Here is a 21,426-nt window from a genome sequence, read left to right on the forward strand (position 1 = left end):
TTCCAGGGGATCCAAAACACTCTTCTGGCCTCTGGGGGGCACTCATAGGGTGCACACATATTGCAGCCCAAACACTCATACACATAAAATAAAAATAAGTCCTTTTAAAATGATATGAGTTGGTAATAAATAAATAGATACGCAGAAAAATAAACGAAGCCTTTGTCGCCCCTGCTCCTTTGCCCAAGCTGTTTAATGTCCAAATACTCCCACTTTCAGGAACTACTGAACAACTAAGTGGAAAGTAATCCGTCTCTCCTCATCCTTTCACCGCAGCCGGCTGTGGCTTGGCTTTGTGCAGGAGACCAGACTCGGCCCTTCGCTAGGCTGCTCTTCTCCCTAAGTTATGCCCTCTTGGGGACCAGGGGCCATGATCCAGATCGTGTCCACCGGGCACCAGGCTCGGAGTCAGTGCTCAGCCAGCCTGCTGAGGCAATGTGGAAAGTCACTCGGGGGAGGATTCCGCGCTCCAGGCTTGGGTGAATGATTCACCGGGTGTTTCTTCGCATTCCTTACGGTGCAGTCACGTCGGCGCAGCAACCAGCCGCCCCGGCAGCTACCTGTGGAGTGGAAGCGCACCTCCGCCTCCGCCCCCGCCGCCCGCGCCCAGCAGAGGCCCGGAGGGGGCGCGCGAACCCGCGGGAGGGCACTCGACCGCCTCCCCGCCCCCTCTCGCGGCGGAAGCCCCGCCCCTCCCTCCGCGCGCACCCGCCCCTCGGCGCGCACCCGCCCTCGCCCTCGCCCTCGCGCCCTCGCGCCGGGGGCGGGCTCGGTGCGCGTGCCGGGCGGGGAAAGCGGCGCGAGCCGGAGGCGCCGGGAACGTTCGCCGCGGGGGCGGCTCCGGGGCCTGAGTGGGCGCCGCCGCCTCAGTCGCCGCCGCTGCTTCAGCCGCCTCAGCCGAGGGGGCCGGGTCGGAGGAGGCTGCGGCCGCCGGAGAGCCACGCGACGGCCCCTCAGCTCCGGCCGGGAAGCGAGCCAGGTGGGGAGTCCGCCGAGGCTGGAGGAGCGAGGAGGGCTGCGGGGTGGCGGAGCGCGCGGCCCCGGAGCGGCGACCCTTGGGCCGGGGAGGGCTCTCCGGCCAGCCGCGCGCGCAGGGGCCGGCGGAGCGCAGAGCCGGGCTGCGCGCGCTGCTGATGCAGCCTGAGCCACGCTCGCGGGGAGGAGGCTCGGCGTTAGGTGCCGAGGGGGGCGAAGGCGGCAGGTCCTGGCAGAGGGCAGGTGAGGTAGGTAGGCAGGCCCTGGCAGAGGGAAGGGAATTCGTTCCAGATCACCTCTCGGTGTCTCCCGAGGCTCCCGGTAGACGAACCTGTCCACCCAGGTCACCCCTGATGGGCAGGCACTGTGTCCCGAGAAGAGGCAGGATGCAGCTGACGAATGCTTACTGTTAAATTCCTGGGCCAGGCCTTAGGGGATCAGGGAGACCTTCCAGCATTCTCTGCAAGCGTTTTATTGATTAGCCACGGAGCAGGAGAGAACCGCGGTCAGCGCCCGGGTCACGACTTTATCACTCTTAGCCATCATTTGCAGTTGAAGTGCTGACAGTCCGGCAATGAAAGTATTCACACAAAATATAAAGTGCTCTATTTCATGTTTCCTGTTCTGTTCACTTCAGGTCTCTTTAGGATTTTTCCCAGCCCTGGGAAACTGGAGCCGTAAGTTGCTTTGGTTTGTGGAGAAAGTGAGATACTTGAGGAAAGCTGGTGGGAGCTATTGAGAAGAGGTTTGAAGGGTCTTACTGACGTTTAAAGGGGGGGGGGGCGTGCGGGGAAGAAATTTGGAAGGAGAATCTTGCCTTCCCAGCTAGAATTAAGCTCCGCGCCTGTTTTCTGCTCAGTCCTCGGGATGTGGCCTGGATCCCAGCAGCCCTACAATGGATGCCCACTGCAGGGATGGATGGAGGAAGCAGGGATTTGATACATTTTATATGGAGTCGTGTCAGTTTCTGTAGAGTTAGGGATGGTCGCTGGACTTACTTTGGTCCTCAGATTCTCTTTTTGCCTCCCCAGGTAACCCAGGATTTTAGGCGCTGGTAGGTTAAAACAGTGGCTTAGGTGGCAGGACTCCCGTGGCTTGTGGCCACTCTTCTTCATCCATGTGGTTCTTGCATGTTGTGCACCAGGAGCTTAATCTTTGGGTGGTTGCTTGAGATCAGGTTCTGGTCTTTTTTTCTGGTCGTTTGAGGAGGACGGGAGGGTTCTTTTGCCTAGAGAACACTTTATAATTTCTATCCCGCCTCTCGGATCGTGGTTCTGAAGTGAGGGAATGCTTATGTCTCTTCAGTTCTGTAAGGGCTGGACTTCTGTCCTCCGCCTTGCTTGGGCTCTCCAGCCCCAGCTGCTGCTTCCTTTCCCTGGCTTGCAGTGCCTGTTGGATTACTTTGCTTGCCAAATTAAAACTTGACCTTTTATGTGCTCCCTGAGGATTTTTATCAGACTTAGTGGAACTGTCTCTGAAGGGGTTGTACAGTCAAAGTGGTCCTGGCAGGGTCTTTATGTTCACTGAATTTTGCCTGGGAGACAGAATTTCTACTTAAAGTATTAGAGTGCACAGGATTTCCATTTACCATTTATTTCATGTCTTGGATGTTAACATATTTGACCTTTAGTCTCCTCATATAAAAAATAAGAGCAATATTAATCCAAATTTGTCATTGCATATATAATAAGCCTTGAAGTACATGAATTTATTTTATTTTAATTAGTATCTGTATTTCAGGGTATAATCATTAAGTCTTGATTAGGTTTTGTTTTGGGGTGCCTTGTTTCAGCCACTTCTAATATTTTATTTAGATATTTGATTTACATTTATTTGAAAATAAACCTTCTATCCCCGTTTTTTGAAACAGGGTCTTGCTGAGTAGCCTCAGCTGGCTTGGTACTCTATATACTGTAGCTCAGGTTATAAGCTGGCTTTGAACTTGTGGCTATCTTTCTGTTAGTCTCTCCTTTGAACCACCATGCCTGGTTAAAACAAACTTTTTCTTTTCTTTTTTTTTTTTTTTTTTGTTGTTGTTTTGTTTTGTTTTGTTTTGTTTTTTTAAAATAGGGTCTCTCTATGTCATTCTGACTGACTTTGAATTTATGTCTATCCTCATTCTATCTATGTGTCCTGGGATTACAGTTGTGTACTATTGTGCCTTCTTGATGTCTATCCTCCTATCTGTGTGTCCTGGAATTACAGGTGTGTACTACTGTGCCTTCTTGATATGCAGTTTACATAGGATAAAATGGGTAGATTTCACATATTGAGTTGGGTGTTTTGAAAAATGGTACATATTGCTGGGTGTGGGGGGCACATGTCTTTAGATCACAGCCCTTAGGAGGCAGAAGCAAGTTGATCACTTCAAGGCAGACTAGGGTTACATAGGAAGACACTGTTTCAACCAAAAAATAAAAACAAAACAAAGTAATAAAAGTCCCCCTACAAAGAAAACAAATAAAGGAACAAACAAAAGGAAAACCATGTATACTTTGTAACCTATCCCAATCAAAATATATACATTCGTATCACCAGAAGGTTAACTCCTGCTGTCTTGGGGACAGCCCCTACCCCTATTTTATTAACTTCAAATTGCATAAGCATTAGAGCTGTGGTTTCTAGATGTGTTGGAGGTTCACTGCCTGCTCTAGGGTGTCATTTGCTGGAGTCTCTGTGCCTGGCAGCTCCTGGAGTTGTGGTAGTTTGTGCAGCTCAGGATGCATAGTTGCTTGTAAAATGCTCCAAATTACGCTCCCCCCTTTTTAAAAAGATTATATTTCTGTATGGGAGTACACTGTTGCTCTCTTCAGACACACCAGAAGAGGACATCTGATCTTATTACAGATGGTTGTGAGCCATCATGTGGTTGCTGGGAATTGAACTCAGGCTCTCTGGAAAAACAGCCAGTGCTCTTAACCACTGAACCATCTCTCCAGACCCCCTCCCCCCACCTGTTGCTAATTCTGATGACCTTAGTTCAATTCCTAAAACCCATGTAGTGGAGGAAAGAACTGATTCCTGTAGGTTGGCCTCTGACCTCCATCTGCTATAGCACGAGGGTACCCACACACATACACCCACACACAGAAGTATAATAAAGGAGAAAAATTGAAAAAAATTATTTATCCCAGGCTATGAATTATATTTTCTGGTTTCTTTTGCTTGGTAATACACATTTTTGGTTCTTCTATACCTGCTTTTGGACTGATAGCTTATTTCTTTTTAGCAGCAAATAATACTCTAGTCATTGGAAATACTAGTTTGTTTATTCACTCATCTAGTGAAAGTTTTTGGTAATTCTGAATAAAAGTGTGGCAATCTTCTGTGTGTATGTTTTTTGTAGACACAAGTTTTTTTTTTTTTTAACCCATCTGGGATGAATTACTATTCAGTTACTGCTGTCCTGGGTTTTGACTTATGGACTCATTCTGCTTTGAATGTCTTTTTCTTTCTCGTTTCTATACTCTCCCTTTTTGCCTGTTATATGTGGGATTTCAGATGTTCAGCAGTTCTGGAGGGGTGTGAGTCTAGAATCAGATATAATTGAGGGTCAAGGGTCCTGTCCTCATAAATGTATGTCCTGGTTCAATTCCTGGTCATGAGTCTGTTTGCACCTTCACACTAAGCCCATACTATTACATAAACTGAACTCGAGGCAGAGGCAGAGACTGACAGTGCATTTTAAGCTTCTTTTCAGCTCAAGTCTTATCCCTGCTCCTCATCACGGAGTATGTCTTAGATGCCTTGTATTCTCCACACTCCTTTGCTTGGAATTGTATTCCCCACAACTCCCCTGCAGGAGGCGCCAGTTCTAGACTCAGAATCCAGCCTGCCTTCATCCTGCTCATAATTATGTCTCTTGTAGTGTTCCTAGTGGAACACTGTAAGGTTTTCTTCTCTTTTGATTTCTATTAAAGTTTTTTCATTGATGTGAAGCAAAGGGGTTGCAGCTAGGTGTCTCCTATGCTGAACAGAGAGGTTTAAATTGATCTTAGGGTCTTGCCAATGTCTTCTTATTGTTGTCCCTTCATGTATCAGAGTTGATAAAGGACACTAAAGTATTTTTTTTTCCTGAGTAGAAATGCTTACAATATTTTGCTAGTAGCTGTAAATGTTTTTTTTTAATTTAATTTTTTTTATTCACTTTATATCCTGCTCACTGTAATACTTGCTGAAGCTTTTTGGTGGATGTTTCTTGTCAATTTAAGGATGTTTCTTCTGTTTTTGTTTATATTTTTACTGAGTGTTGAGTTTTATCAATGGCGTATTTTTGGCATTTGTTGAAATGATTTTTCTTTTCTTTTAGTATGGTAGAGATAGGGTAGACTGCTGTGGCTGGAGAGATGACTCAGTAGGTAAGAGAACTAGCTGCTCATCTCAGAGACCTGCATTTGATTCCTAACACTGTCATGGGAGCTCATAACCATCTGTAACCCCAGTATCAAGGCATCCAGCACCCTTTTCTGGCCTCTGTGAGCCCTGGGCAAGTGAGTGGTGCAGGCATACTTGTAGGCAAATAGCCATATACATAAAAGTAGAAACAAGAATAAAAAAAATTAAAAAGAAATAAGATGGACTACTTGGGTTGTAGTTACCTGAAAGACAGACATGTCTATAGTTTAATTCTTTTTTTTTTTTTTTTGAACAGAGTCTCTATTTGTGAGTACTGGCTGGCCTAGAACTCAGTAAGTAAGCCAGGCTGGCCTCCATTCATAGCAGTTCCCCTGCCTCAGCCATCCAAATGTTGGCATTACAGACGTTTGGTACCCTTCTCAGTTATGTCAGATATTTTTATATTTTCTGAGATAGAGTCCCATGTTTGGCCTCATACTCACTGTGTAGCTGGAGATAACCTTGAATTTCTGATCCTTCTGCCTCTACCTTCTGATTGCTGGGATTACAGGTTTGAACCACTACGCCTGGGTTATGCAGTGTTGTTGGAACTCAGGGCTAGTAAACATTGTAAGCATTTCCTGCATATTGGTTCAAGCACTGCAATACAGTTGCATTTCCAGCCCCTTGATCTTGAATTTATGTGTATTACTAACACTGTATATAAATTAAAATAGGATTAAAATGCTGTGATAATCAAGTTTGGACTAAATACCTTTGTAACTGAGTGGCACTGTAGTTGGAGTGCCTGATAACTGACATTTGTTAGGCTCTCAGCTTGTGCCGAGCATCATGCTAGACTTTTTGCATGGTTTGCGAGTTAATGTAGCCCTGGTAAGGTTTAGTTCAGCTGTTCAGAGCTCTGTGTAGTTGTAGGGTATGTTACTGAATTTTTTTTTTATTGGAACCCAGAGAGAGAATGCTTTCATACTTTTTACAAGACGGTATCTAGGGTTTTAAGTTTATTTTCTCTGGCACCCCTTTTAATCTGAAAGAGAAAAGAATAAGAATTACAGGAAGGATATTTGAGGATTTTCCTGAAATGAGCAAGGGAGTTAGTTTGTTTTGTTTTTTTGTTTGGTTTTGTTTTGTTTTAGTTATTTATTGAAGGTGTATTTGATTGTATTAGTCACAGTCTGAGCTTAGACCCACCTCGGGGAAGTCTGATTTTACAGGAGACTGTGTATTTGCACTTGGCTTTCCAGAGTGCTCTGTGTGTGCCTGGGTCTCTGCTTGTGTGTGCTAGTTAGTGCATGTGGAGGCAAGAGGAAAACCTGAGATGTTGTTCCTGGGGCACCATTCGCTTTGGGTTTTGAGCTAGCTTCTCTTACTGGCTTCAGGCTGGCAGATTTGGCTGGTCTGCCTGGCTTGAGAGCACCACAGAACTACCTGTCTCTGCCTCCTCAGGGCTGAGGAGACTAGAACAACTTGTCACCAAGCCTGGGCTATTAATTGACTTACCTCTTTGCTTATGTATGTGTGGGGCGTCTGTGTGTGTTTATATGTGGAAGCCAGAGACTGATGTGTGGGGTCTTCCTTGAGTTCTTCTCTGCCTTACATACTGTAGTCAGGTCTTTCACCTGAATCCAGAGTTTGCTGATTTAGCTAACCTAGCAAGTCATCTTGCTCTGGGGAGCCCCATCTCATAAGTGTAGGCTGCAAGTGCCATTTCAAATTAATGTGGGTTGTGGGAATCCAAATCCCAGTCCTCACACTGTATGACCAGTGCTTTACCTTACTGAACTTTGCCCATCCAGCCCCCAGGACTTTTTAAAAACGTGGGTCATGAATTCAGATCTTGGTGTCTGCAAGGCAAGTGCTGACTGAGCCAGCTCCTTAGCCCACATCTGAATGCTCTGATGCAACAGGTACAAAGATTAAGAAACTGACAAACCAATTCAAAGGAAAGGAAGGCTCTTTTTACACTTACTGCAGTATATACATGTGCTAGAAACGTTTCCAGAGTGGTCTCTCCCTCTGCTTTAGTCTGTGTGCCGTGGTAGTTACTCAGCCTCTGCCTGCAGACCATGTCCAGCTCGGTGTCTTCCTAGGAGAGAACAGACAGGAGGATTCTTGCTGCCCTCTCCCCCACATCTCATCGTGGGCACCACTGTTTTGGGAATTTCCTTACTTTTTCATTTACTCCGGTTTGCTTTGCAGAGGGTGATCTGCACAGTGGGATGGAGAGGGAGGGCTTACAGCCACATCTTTGGCTACCTAAAGTAATTGCTTCATAATCTTAGGTCTTAATCTCCTCAGCTAGTCATAACATACACAGTCCTGACTTGCTCCTAAGGCCTACCTATCACAGGCCCGACTTCTTATTCTAGATTTCATTTTGTTTGTTTTGTTTTTTTGAAACAGGGCGGGTCTTGCTTTCTTGTCAGGCTGATCTTGAACTCAGCATCCTTTGGTTTCAGCCTCCTGAGAGCTGGGGTTCAGCCTCCTGAAAGCCACACACCAGGCTGTTTTAAGAGATGTCACCTCTTCCAAAATTGGGAAGTGACAGGCTTGGGAAAAGGTGCTGTAGACAGGGTAAGGAGCAGATTAGGCAGTTATGTTTTATTAATAAGTAACCTGTCATTGACACGTCATCTGTATATCTGATGACAGGACTTAGTGGCATGTGCTAGGGGATGGCGCTGACAGTGGCAACACCTCAGCCTACATAGGTGATTCTCCTTTTTGGTCTGCTTATACTGTTTAGCTATACTGTAGCTCACCTCTGTCAGGCTCGGTGGGCTGTCAGATTTGAAGGAAATGAACCTTGCTAAATAGATGACTGGCTTAACAGAATTCCTGCAGAGAAATTGCAGAGTGAATTTTTGGTGAAGTCACAATGCAAGCATACTTGCAGAACAAGGAAAAACAGAACAGACACTGCTTCTGTTTCCGGGATGAGCTTGTCAATCAGCTGCAACATCTAAAACATTGATCTGATTAGACTGATGTAGAATCAGCTGAAAGCAACTAAACATGCCCGTATAATGATTATGCTGAGTATATCATGTCTTAAGGTGATATTATGGTGATGTTATAATATCATAGACTAACAGTATTGTTTCTGCATTTTATTTTATTTTATTTTATTTTGAGATGGGTTTCTCTGTGTATCTCTGGATGTCCTAGAACTAGCTCTGTAGACTGGGCTAGCCTTAAACTCACAGAGCTCCACCTGCCTCTGCCTCCCTGGAATTAAAGGCATGAGTCACCACCTCCTGGCTTCCATATGAACTTTCTGTGTACTCTCTTGCTATTTCTGTTTTCCTAAGATACATGATTATGTTGCTTTAAGTACCGCAACACCAAAAGCTGGGCATGGTGTTCCATACCTGTAATACCAGTTCTTGAGAGACTAAATTGGGAAGGTTGCCTTGAGTTTGAGGCCAGCTTGGGCTACATCTAGAGTTCCACACCACTTCAGACCTGTGCTGCAGAATGAGAATTCTATCTTAAAAACAAAAACAGAAAACCTACCAATCATACCAAAATAAATTAGTGTATTTTCTTGAATACAATAGCCTTTGACTTTAGACTAATGCCTAATTTTTAGTAATATTTTCTATCCTATTTTATTTTCTGTATTTTATTGCTGTTTTTAATTTGAAGCTTTTAGTTTAATAGCCATTTCTTAGTCTTCTTTCTGTTGTATAAAATCTACAGGCTTAATCACTTAAGAACATAAAGTTTATGAATTTTGGTAATCAGTCCATAATTTAGTTGTAAAAGACTTAGAAAATTTTATGTGTCTGAATTTGTCTGGCTTTTGTTTTTGAGGTAGAGCTTCACAGTGTGGCTCCAGTTCTATTGGTAATCGATATGTAGATCAGGTTGACCTCACACTCACAGAGGTGCGCTTGCCTTTGCCTTGGGAGTGCTGAGGTTAAAGGCAAGTGGTGCTCTGCTTGGCTTGTGTGTGTGGGTACGTTCAGCACATGTGTGTCTGGTGTCTGCAGAGGTTAGAAGGGGCATTGGATCTCTAGGAACTGGAGTTTTAGATAGTTCTGAGCCTCCATATGGGTGCTGAATGGGTTCTCTGCAAAAGTAACAGGTGTTCTAAACCACTGAGCTATCCTTCTAGTCAGTCAGTCTGTCTATCTGTCTGCCTATCTGTGTGTCTATCTATCTGTCTGTCTGTCTGTCTGTCTATTTATTTGAGGCACAGTTTCTCTGTGTAGCCCTGACTCTCCTGTTGACCAGCCTTGCTGAGAACTCAGTCCCTTCCTCCCGAGTGCTGGGATAAAGCATGTACCACCATGCCCTGAAGTTTGTGATATTTTAAAACTAAGCATGCAGAATTGAAGGCAGACTAAACTGAAAGGCATTTTTGGTGGTGGGGGACCAGGGGGCAGAGTAGGGGGCAGAGCTGGCCACACACTCTGTGTAGATGAACTTGGCCTTGAATTCCAGATCCTCCTGCCTCTACCTTCCAGTGCTGGCATTATGGGCATGTGCTATTACACCTGTTTTTTATTGAAAAAATTTTCAGTATGATTTAAATTTTGTGATAATCTCGTATCTTAACATTTCATTACTCATTGATAAATTTTTAGAATGTTTTTACTTTAGGAAAGAAAGACGAAATTTAGTATTACATATAGGTTCCTCCTCCTGTGTGCTTCACCCATGTGTCTTCCCATCCCTGACCTGGTCAGACACTGACGGTGTTGCTGTGTCTGATACTTTGCTTCCTCTAGGTCTTGGACTTGGGGTACTGTCGTATGTGGTGTCTTATGTTTGCATTTTCCTTTCGTATTTTCACTTGTATTTAAGTTTCCTTAAATAAGCGCTCCACTCTTTACTGGTGAACAGCATTGCACTTTAGGAAGAACTATAGTTGACTTACACAGCCACCTGTTGAAGGGCATCTTTGTTCTTCCCAGTGTTTGCAATTAAAAATAAAGCCAGTTGGGACTGGTTGTGGTGGAGCACATCTTTAATCCCAGCACCCCCAGCACCAGGAGGGCAGGGTGGGTATCTGTGATTTTGTATTTTTTTAAAAAAGACTAAAACTTGTCAGGGGTGGTGGCACACACTGGTAATCCCAGCACTTGGGAAGTGTAGTCAGGAAGATCAGGCATTCAAGGCCAGCCTTGACTACATAGTAAACAGTGAGTTTGAGGCTAGACTGAGATACATAGCAAGACTTTGTCTAAAAACAAAACAAAAACATGTGGATGGAGGTTTTGTGACATAAAGTCTGAATTCAAATTGGGTTAGTAATGCAGTGTGATTTCTGTCTGGGTCATATGGTAAGAACTGCCTTGTGCCTTCTGGTGCAGAGTTTGTTTATTGCCCAGTTATAGGAGTTCCTTTTGTTCTCCATTCTTGTTAACATTTGCTATTGTCAGTTTTTTCAATTTTAGCCCTTTTAATAGACACACCATGGCATCTCTTTTTTGTTTTATGTTCTTATTTTGAAGTTACTGAACATATTTTCCACATTATTACTTACTCTACCTTCTTTGGCCATTTCAAAACATTTATTTATTATGGTTTGTGTGCTGGTGAAGGTCAAAGGGCAGCTTGCAGGAGTTGCCTCTCTTCTTCCAACATGTGAGTCCCGGGGATCCAACTCGGGTTTCAGGTTTGGTGGGTATGCACCTTTACCCACTGAACTGTCCTGCTGGCCCATTGATTTTTTTTGTTTGTTTTTTTGAGACAGGGTTTCTCTGCGTAGCCCTGGCTGTCCTGGAACTCACTCTGTAGACCAGGCTGGCTTCAAACTCAGAAATCTGCCTCCCAAGTGCTGGGATTAAAGGCGTGCGCCACCAATGCCCGGCCCCTTGATGATTTTTTAATTGGACTGTTTTTTGTTTGTCTTGCTTTGGGTTTTTGTTATTGTTGTTGTGTTTTAAGCCTTATTTCTAAAATTTGTGTGTGCTTTGAGAAAGTATTCACTAGTGTGTGTGAGTGTGATGTGAGGTGACCATCTGTGCTATGGGTGCACGGTGCCAGAGGGCAACCCCTGGGGGTCAGTTTACTCTTACTTTTTTCCCTATTCTGGGGATCAGACTGAGTTCACCAGAGCTTTTACTCGCTGAGCCATCTGGCTGGCCTTAAAATATTTTTATTTTATTCTGCGTGTTTTCACCTTTTTATAACTTTGCAGAGTAGTTTGTTTTGATAACATTCAACTTAGAAATTTTTTATCTCATGAATTGTTGTCTTGGTATTCTGTGTAAAAACTTGTTTCCTCAGTTTGGCTTTGGGCCAGGAATGTTAAACAGCCTCGTGTAGGAACTGAGAGTTTCAGCTTTTAGACTTAAGATTCCTTGACTCACACCTAGCACTCTCATCTTCTGTACTTTGTAGGCTGTGCCTCTGTTACGTCTTCAGTTTGAGTGGAAAGAAGTTCCTGCCTGAAAGCATGACTGGATGCTCTCAAGAGCAGACAGGTTTATGTGGATGTAGTCAGTGGGCATGCTGTTTTGTGTGTCTGCAGGATGAACTCCAGGAAAGAGAGGGCGGGGAGTCCTGAGATCAGGAGGCCATAGAATCGTTGTTCATTCATCTGGATGAAGGTTTTGGCAGTAGAAATGGGAAAAGGGTGGGTGGGTTGGATATGAGAGTGATTGGGAGGAAGGAAATGGCAGGGTTTGAAGTTAGAGTCAGCTTGTGATGAGGAGGATAAAGAGATATTGGTTATCTTTAGACAGTGTGGCTAAGTAAAGGCAGAATTCCAGTGGAAGGGAATAGAGAGGTGAGCTCATATTCATGCATATTGATGCTCAAGGTCCAGTCTCAATGTCAGGGCTGTGGGGTTAGCTGTAGTGGGTAGTAGTTCCCTTATGGGTGGTAGTAGGTCCTTGTTGAGTCTAGAGCTGTTGAAATCCTAAGTACAGAGAAGCAGATAACAGCACCCATAAAGCACTGGCCCCAGGGACGTAATTGGCACACTCAGTTTATGTGCCTCATAAGTTTGGACATGAGACAGTTTGAGTCATAAGCTTGGTTGAATGAACAGGTATTGGAGTTTCTGTAGGAACTGATTCTAGGCAAGGATGTGAATGCTGGCATTTTGTTTAGGAGGTTATCCCATGAAAAACTTGGACAGAAAGAAGTGAGATAGGAAATAAGGGGTTGACTGTCTGTTAGTAGTGGAGTAGCTATAGCTTGTTCTCACTGTGCCCCTAGGAGACAGTGTGAGACAGGTATCCCAGAGTGGGTGAGGCAGCAGTGGCCCTTCTGTACCCCCATCAGCTGTAGGTAAGGGTGTTTCCAGGCGGTAGATTTATAGCTTCAGGCCTGCCCTGAAGAAAGTAAGACTCCAGAGCTTGGGTGGTGGTGGTGGGGAGAAACAGCTGCTGCCAGCCTAGGATGCAAGGACTTGTTAAACTGTAGGTGGTGTAGAGGATGAGGGAGCGCTTTTGACACCTTCGTTCATGCCTCCTTGCGGTCCCAGCATCTCTCACTCATTTTCTGTAGAACATCACTTTAGTACTGTGTTTCAGGCTTACAGGAGTCCTTCCACAGCACAGCAGGATTGGCATCCGGTGTTCATGAGCCAGTGCTTCATATCAGCATTCTTCAGCGTATAGTTCAACACACTCAAGATCCCTTCCCAGGCCCAGCAGGTGTTTGTTGGTTGAGTTAACCCTTGTCTCCCTAACATAGGCATAGTACCTCCCTGTTCCTATGTGTCAGTACAGGCTTACTGATTCTAAGGAACATACCACACAGATGAGGAATGCTGATGATTAGGAGCCTGTGTGTATGTCAGGGCAGAAAGCACATAGATCATTTTTGTTCATGATGTACTTTTTGTATCCTCTCCACAGGTGATGCCTGTGTTCTTGGGAAACTGTAAAAAGAGCTCTGACTGACCTCTTACTTTTTTTTTAATGACTTATTTATTTTTATTGTGTTTTGTGTTTAATGATTTATTTATTGCATTGTGTTTTGCCTGTTTGTGTGTGTGTGTGAGGGTGTTGGAGTCCCTGGAAGTGGAGTTACAGACAGTTGTGAGATACCAAGTAGGTGCTGGGAATTGAGTCCTAGTCCCTGGAAGAATAGTCAGTGTTCTTAACTAACTGCTGAGCCATCTCTCCAGCCTTGGCCTGGTTTTTTTGTTTGTTTGTTTGTTTTTGTTTTTTTTAATGACAAGTCGGTTTTAGTTAAATCAGGACTGTCAACAAAAACATTGTTAGCCATTCATGATCTGAATTTGGTGTATGAATTAAATTATGGTATACATTAAAAGCCATGAGACATTTGTTTTGTAATAAATAAGGCAGTGGAATTACTCATTAGTAGCCTTTTTAAAATAAGCTACTAGGCCTTCCCTTTATCCCTTCTTCTTCAGTCCAGCAAAGGTCATTTTTGTTCATGATGTACTTTTTGTATCCTCTCCCCAGGTGATGCCTGTGTTCTTGTTGGCATCTGTGTAAGAGAATCCAGCAGCCTGACCTGTCTTCCACCCAAACAGACCATGGAGATTTGGTCCAGTCTTATGCTTGCCTCCCTTTTCTGCAGTGTGGCACTGGGCACACTTCTGAACAGAAATCTTCTTGCCCTTTTCAACATCACCCATTTTTAATTTGCTCCAGACTGGTCAACACCACAAATGCTCGGACTCAAAAACAGACATCTCACTCTTTTGGCCTCTTGTTCTTACTCTCTCAGAGTCAGGGTTAGGTCTTGGAAGATAAACATCTTTCAGGACATTCTCCAGCACAGGCCTTTGCCTGTTTCAGCAGGAAATGCTGTCCTCTTGTAGCAAGAAGGTCAGAGTTCTGTTTAGTGTCTCAAATCTGTAGATTACACAGTGCCTCCTGATCACTAGCATTCCCCTGCGTGTGGGATGTTAAGTCTGTACTGACACATTGTTCGCTCCCAAATCCTTAGTTTTACATTCTGGTTGACTTAGTGTTGTTGGTTTAAACAATGTCACAATGGCATGCACCAGCCATTATCAGATTGAATAGTTTCATGGCACAAATAGTCCTCTGTGTCATTGGATTCATTGCCCGCCTTAACGCTACAGTCACCAGTCTTACCTGTCTCAGTAGTTTGCATTTTCATGGGTGTTATATAGTTAAAATGGTGCTTTTTGTCCTCTTTAGATTGGTTTTTGTGACAGGGTTTCATTTAGCCCAGGCTGGCCTTCAGTGTACTCTGTGCTGGGATTACAGGTGCTCAGTACTACTCCTGGCTCCAGACTGACTCCTTTCCCGTAGTAATTTGTACTTAAGTCTCTTCAATGTTTTAATGGCTTCATAGTCCATTCCTTTATAGAACTGAATAGTTTATCTCTTCACCCACTGAAGGACAATGTGGTTGTTTTCAGGATTTGGCAATCATGACTAAAGCTGCTATGAATATCTGGGTGCAGTTTTTTTAGTAGATGTACATTTTTCACCATCTCTGCCTAAATACCAACGATTGTATGATAACAGCCAACTGCCTGAAGTGGCTGGACCTGTTGTTTCACATTCTTACTAGTGCATGGTATGGTTTGTTCTTCGCTTTGGCTATTTTCATAGGCACACCATGGTATCTTGTTTTGATTCTCTCTATGTGCTTGTGTGAGTGTGCTGGTGAGCATGTCTGTGGAGCCCAGAGACCCTTTTGTTGTTGTTATTTTTTGTTTTGTTTCTTGAGACAGGGTCTCTTGTGTAGCCTCGACTGGGACTCACTGTGTAGACCAGGTTGCCCTCAAACTCATAGAGATCTGCCTGTCTTTGCCTCTTCAGTTCTGGGATTAAAGGTGTGTTCTAACTTTTTACTTTTACTGAAGTTCAATTTAACAGTTCTTTCTTTGGCTCTGCCAGTGCTGTTATATCTAAAAAGCCCTCATCAGGACTAAAGAGATGGCTCATTTCTCCAGTATGAGTGCTTTCTGTGCAAACATGAGGACTCCAGTTGGGATCTTAGAAAAAGCCAAGTCCGGCCATGTGTGCACCTGTAACCCTAGCATCAAGGGTGGGAGAGTGGGAGGGAACAGAGATGATGGTTTATTGAGAGTGATAGAGCTGGATACCTGATTGATGTCTGCTAGCCTCTGTACAAGTAGGTGTGCAGAGTTATGCCATACATATATACACTGTACACACGCACACACACACACACACACACACACACAGTAGAGAGAGAGAGAGAGAGAGAGAGAGAGAGAGAGAGAGAGAGAGAGAGAGAGAATGAATATCATTGTCAACTGGGTAAGCTGGCTCACACCTGTAGTATCAGCACTTGGGAGGCTGAGGCAGGAGGATTACCACAGTTCTCTGTCTGGGAGAATAAAAGAGAATCTTCGTCATAACCCTAGGCTCTTTGTTCTCTCCTGTGATTTCTAGGAGTTACATAGTTTTATGATTTTAAATTAGGGCACTTTGAGTTAATTTTTGTGGCAAGTATAAAGCCAGCTGTGTTTAGAATGTTTTTGCATTTGGATATTAATTAATTAATTAATCAATTCTTAGCAGTAACCCTCATTGAGAAGACCACTTTTCCTCATTGGATTGTCTTTTGACAGTGTGAGTCTTGAAGCTGGCAGTATCTGACCTCAATCTTTATTTTTTAAAAAATACCATCTTGGCTATTCTTAGTTTTTTGTCTTTTGTGTAGACATTGGGATGAGTTTGTTGGTGTTTACAAAGTAACTTGCTCAGAGTTTGGTTGGGATTTCACTGAATCTATAGACTGAGTTTAAAGGAACTGGCATCTTGAGTGTTTAGTTTTCTTATTTATAAGCATGTAATCTTAGTAATTTATTTAGTTTTTTTTTTCTTGTTTCCTGCATGGTTTGTCTCCTCAGTCATTGTCCAAGGGACTCTGAGAAGTCGTAGGAATATGCAGGCGCAGACTGGAAGCCCAGCTTCATCTCCAACGTTGTGGAAGGGGACTGTACATCACTGGGGGGTGCCCTAAGCTCCCTCACACCACTAGGACAGAGCCCGGGGAGAGTGACCTCCCGGGGTGTCCACATTGGAAATTTATTTAGTTTTATGTTGATTTTTTCCACTAGTTTTATAGTTTTTTTTTTCACATTAGTTTTATACATGCTTTGCTGTATTTGCACAAAATATTCATATTTGGGGGGATGATAATATAAATGATATATTTTTAATAATTTTATTAGATTTATTCACTTTTTTATTTTATATGTGAGTGTTTTGCTTGTATGTATATGTACCACTGTGTGGGCACTGGGCATCAAACCTAGGTCCTCTGTAAAAGCCGTACGTGCTCTTGACCCTGAGATATCTCTCCAGTACCTATATTTTTATTTTTTAATGTGGCATTATGTTATTATTTCAAATTTCAGTGTGTTGGTACTACACAGGAAATAGGCTTTGTATATTGATTTTTGTGTATTGATCACTAACCTTGCTGTAATAGTTTATTAGTTGGCAGGTTTGGGGAACTCTCTTGGGTCCTCCGCATAGATGATCATGTCAAGGTGAACAAGGACAGTTGTGTTTCTTTTCTGTCAAGCTAGTTACTTTCATTTCCTTTTCTCTTCAGTTTTACCTCCTGTACTTTTCCACACAGCTACTTTTCCTGCTTCTGTTGCCTTCAGTGTGAGACTGCTCATGAGCTGGGGTAGGAGGGAATGGAGGAGGAGGAGGAGGAGGGGAGGAAAAGTGGCTGGGGATTCTTCCACTCTGCTTTAGCTCACCTTTCTTCACTCCAAGCAAGCTAACTAGAGGGCTTTCCTGGGTGATTTTTTTTTTTTTTTTTTTTTTTTTTTTTTTTTTTTTTTAAAGCATGTGTTACAAGGCTTTAGTTGGGGAGCTTGAGATTTGGAGTTCAGGCCTGGGGCTGTGAGAAAACAGTGCTAAGCCCTTGTTGGGTGGTCTCTCTAGTTCACCTGCTCAGGCTTATTTCACATGTGTCTCTCACGGTCCCACATACATTAGCTTGGGTTTTGTAGTGCTCAGTAACTGAGGAGGTTATACACTCACCCCAAATTCCAGGATCCTTCCTTGGGCTGGGTATTTAGGACTTATCAGTCATCTACTGCAGCTGTCTGTCGCCTTATGGGAGTAACTTTGCAGGCTTCTTGGCTAGAGAGTGTTCAGCCAGCTGAAGGGAATTCTCCAGGGAAAAGTGCAGCTGTGACAATACAGTGAACTTGCAGCAGTAGGAAAGTAACCAAGCCACCTGGGGAAGACCAGGACAGTGTCTACTGCATCGTTGTTTCCTGTGTGTGTGTGTGTGTGTGTGTGTGTGTGTGTGTGTGTGTGTGTTACCTTGCATGTGTGTGTGCATGTTTTCTTTCATGTCTCCACATGGGTGTTGGGTGTCTTACTTTATTGCTGTCTACATTAGTTTTTGAACCTGGAGCTCACTGATTAGCTAGACAGGCAGGTTATTGAGCTGCTGAGATCAGCTTGTCTCCCCTTCCCCTACCTCTCATCACATTAGGGATTACAAGTGTACACCACCACATCTGGCTTCTTTTTTTTTTTAATGTGGATGCTGGGGATCGAACTTAGGTCCTTATATTTTTGCCTCAAGCAGGGTACCCCATTTAGCCATATCTTCAGCTCCTGCCTCATCCTTTTTAAAACCTCTGAAGTATATACTGTTTACTTCTGTGCTAGGCTGTAAATTATCAAAGTATTTTCGTAGTAGTATTTTTTCTCCACTCGAATCTCTTCATTTCCCCTTGTGTTTTCTTTTCTTTCTTTCATTTGAAAACAAACAAACAAATAAAAGCTGGATGTATAAATACTTGCCTTTTTGATGAGACAAATGTACAAAGCAATGTAAGAAAGGTTGAGGATCCAGTCCACAGTGGCTCCTAGAGCTTGAGGCAGGTGGTTGCAATTTATTTGCACCTGGGAAGCAGGGTGGAACCAGAACATCTTAAAGGCCCGCTCCCAGCAACCACGTTGACTAACTAGGCTACAGTGTCAAAGGTTCCACAAACAGTGCCACCAGCTGGGGACCTGTGAAATGCACGAACCTGTGCAGGACATTTCACATTTAGGCCATAATAGTTGGTGCAGTTTGTGTGATTTTTTTTTTTTTCTTTAAATGCCATTTTAGCAACAAGGAATGAATCTTAGATTGATTGAAGCATTTCTCCAAGGACAGACCTTCAGTAAAGAACTGAAACAAAGGCACGTGGTGTGATTGTTTTCATTTTGACAAAGGGGATGCCCTAGTCTAATTGCAGTCAGACATGTAGTAATCCAGTGTTAATGAGTGCTATAAATAAGATGGGCAACTTTTTCTTAAAGGGCCAGATAGTAAATTTCAGACTTTTCAGGGCAGAAGTTCTCTGTGGCATGCATTGCAGTCTGCCATAGATGATAATACAGGAATGGAGCCAGGCATGAAAATACATACCTATAATCCCACCTCTTAGGCAGAAGGATTAGGAGTTCAAAGTCTTCCTCAGTTGTTTAGCAAGTTTGAGGCTAGCCTGGAATACATGAGCCCATGTGTAGCCCTCATATCCTCTCCTAAGAAGAAAAAGGGAACAGAACCGGATAGCCTCGGCTGTGCTTCAGAATTCTATTGTAAAAGCAGATGGCAGGTCAGATGTGCCCAAGAAAGTATAGTTCCTGCCATTCACCAGCCACTAGTCAATTTACATGTGGTTGTGGATACTGAAATTGCCTGGCAGTACTTGTAGGGTGTTGGCCATCTAGATGACCCAGGATATATGTTGTTTCCCAAGATGAATCTGAAAATGAAAATAACATTTTAGAAAATTACCACTAAGAATTCAGCAATCTCTAGGAATTTGTCTTCTCTGCTTTGAGAAATATGATGAAAGGAATACTGAAGTAGAGGTGACAACCTGTGAGATGTCACATAAAGATCATTGTGGTTATTCAGTTGTGAGCTGTATCAGTTGACTTTGTGAGAGATCACATCTGGGATAACGGAACAGCAAGCTTTCGCCGAGTGGCTTCTTCCCTTTGTAATCACAGACTACTGGAGCCAACTCCTGTTTTTTTCTTTAAGTCCTAGATTTTATTAGATTGTTTTTCTGGAAGCTTTTTTTGGCTTACTTTTTGTTCAAAATTTCTTTTACTTGGGGTAAATTGTAACCACTATGTGTATTGAAGCTTCCCCATAACATTTCAGTGACTTGGGATGGGGTCAATCTTGATCAAACTCTTAATTATGCAATGTTAAGGACTATATTTACATTTTACAGTTTCGTTGGGTTAAAGCTGAACTTGTTATAACCAGGCAGGCATCTTGCTCTAGTGAATATGCAGTTTATATAGTTGTCATTTAGTTTGTGATCATAAGATGTTTGAGAATGGTTTGTACTTGTTTAATGGATAACAGTTTAATCATACTTGAGAGTGCTTTACAACAGTTTAATCTACTCATGGTAATTTTCTGGCTTATGTTCAGCAGAAGTTGGCACAAATAGGTCTGTATAATGGGCTGTGTTCTAGCTTTTTAGACACTAAGGATTCAGATCTCTGTAAATAACAGTTATGTGAAAAGTGTGTTCAAGAGATTTCGGTGGCACTGATGTTGAGTTATGCGCCCTTTAGCAAGTTAGCTTTCTCAGACTCTGTTGCCTGATCTGTGAAGCAGAAGCAGCAGTGATCATAAAGCAGGCATGTAGGCTTTTTGTGTAGGGACTGAATAGATAAGAGGAATGCAGATAACAATGTCTTATTGTGTTCTACGCGCCAGTTTTGAACTAATAGGTTAAAAAATTCTCCTGTTTCAGCCTCTCTCTCAGGTAGTTGGGGCCTGACACTTGGTTCCACAAATGTAAGGATTTAACACCTGGCATAGCTATTAGTATGTGACAGAAAAATCCCTTTGCAGAGCTCTTTAGCTTGGAGACGAGGGCTGGAGAGATGGCTCAGCAGTTAAGAGCACTGACTGCTCTTCTGAAGGTCCTGAGTTCAAATCCTAGCAACCACATAGTGGCTCACAACCATCTGTAGTGAGATCTGACGCCCTCTTCTGGGGTGTCAGAAGACAGCTATAGTATACTTACATATAATGCATAAATAAATCTTAAAAAACAAAAACAAAAACAAGCTTGGGATGAGTATCTTTTTGTTTAATATAGTTTAACCTAAAACATAAGATTTTATGTCTCTTTTTTGTATGTAAATGGAAAATTCTTATGTTCTTTATTATGGGCTTTCTCTGTTGTATCTGAAATCATATTTTAGTAATATAATATTTACAAAACAGCGGTGGTGGAGGAAACTGTCTGAACATACTCAATGTTCTGAAAGAAAGAAAGCAAGGAAGAAAATAATCAAGTTGGAAAAAAAGCCATCCTCAGCCAGGCATGATGGTGTATGCCTGTATACATGCATGGCACTCATAAGGCTGGAGCAGGGGAGCAGCTGCACATTCAAGGCTGGTATTGGCTATGTTGTGAGGTCTAGAGTAGCCCAAGAGCAAGTATGAGTCTCTACTCTTAGAAAAAAAGTCCTGTATTTTCAACTCAGGAAGTAAACATACCAACTCCTTTAGTATACTGACTTCTGTATCTCTTGGGAGCTACCAGATAATGGGAGAATAGCTCATGTTTCTTAGTGGGAGGGTCCCACTTTATTTTTGACGATGTCCCTGTGGTCTCCTGTACCTCTTGCAGTTGAGCACTTGGTTGAATCGTCATACCACACCTTGGCTCATTGTGTCTGTCTTCATCTCTAGGATGATTGAGGAAGGTGGAAACAAGCGGAAGACCATGGCGGAGAAGAGGCAGCTCTTCATAGAAATGCGTGAGTGTCCTGGGCTCACACACATGGAATACTGTGGGCTTTTGTGTTATTTTTATCAAGTAATTTTATAAGTGTTTGTTTGGTTTTTGTTTTTTGAGACAGTTTCTCTGTGTGTCCTGGCTGCCCTGAAATTCACTCTGTAGACCACATTGACCTAGAGATCTGTCTGCCTCTGCCTTCCAAATGCTGGGATTAAAGGTGTGTGCCACCACTGTCTGGCTAAGTAATAGTTCTATCAGTTAAAAATTGTATGTTGGAAAGCCTTAGAGAGGGAGGAATGGGAGTTGCAGAAGCATGGAATTGGAAGACTCTAAATTGACTTGAGACTTGAGTTGAGGTTGTGTCCTTCCCTTCCCTTCCCTTCCCTTCCCTGCCCTTCCCTCCC

At 43.3% G+C, this 21,426-nt stretch overlaps 1 protein-coding gene, 1 non-coding gene and 1 pseudogene across 19 annotated transcripts in view; 1 reads left to right on the forward strand and 2 right to left on the reverse strand.

The window, feature by feature from the left end:
- The first annotated feature begins 738 nt into the window (after positions 1–738).
- The window catches only part of Dtnb (dystrobrevin beta), a 207,203-nt gene continuing 186,515 nt past the window's right edge, over positions 739–21,426 (forward strand). For 3 of the 18 annotated variants that reach the window (XM_031356370.1, XM_031356371.1, XM_031356376.1), the window contains exons 1-2: positions 1,567–1,652; positions 20,974–21,041. In XM_031356370.1, coding sequence (XP_031212230.1) covers positions 1,588–1,652; positions 20,974–21,041 — 133 coding nt within the window. In that variant the 5' untranslated portion in view covers positions 1,567–1,587. The other 15 variants (XM_031356382.1, XM_031356385.1, XM_031356386.1 and 12 more) reach the window with 11 other exon arrangements.
- LOC116080125 lies at positions 13,613–13,903 on the reverse strand (annotated as a pseudogene).
- Positions 16,097–16,300, reverse strand: LOC116081258. Its single transcript, XR_004114770.1, has one exon. It is a non-coding gene; the product is annotated as a small nucleolar RNA SNORA73 family (small nucleolar RNA).

Source organism: Mastomys coucha, unplaced genomic scaffold (assembly GCF_008632895.1).
Source record: "Mastomys coucha isolate ucsf_1 unplaced genomic scaffold, UCSF_Mcou_1 pScaffold6, whole genome shotgun sequence".
Lineage (NCBI taxonomy): Eukaryota > Metazoa > Chordata > Mammalia > Rodentia > Muridae > Mastomys > Mastomys coucha.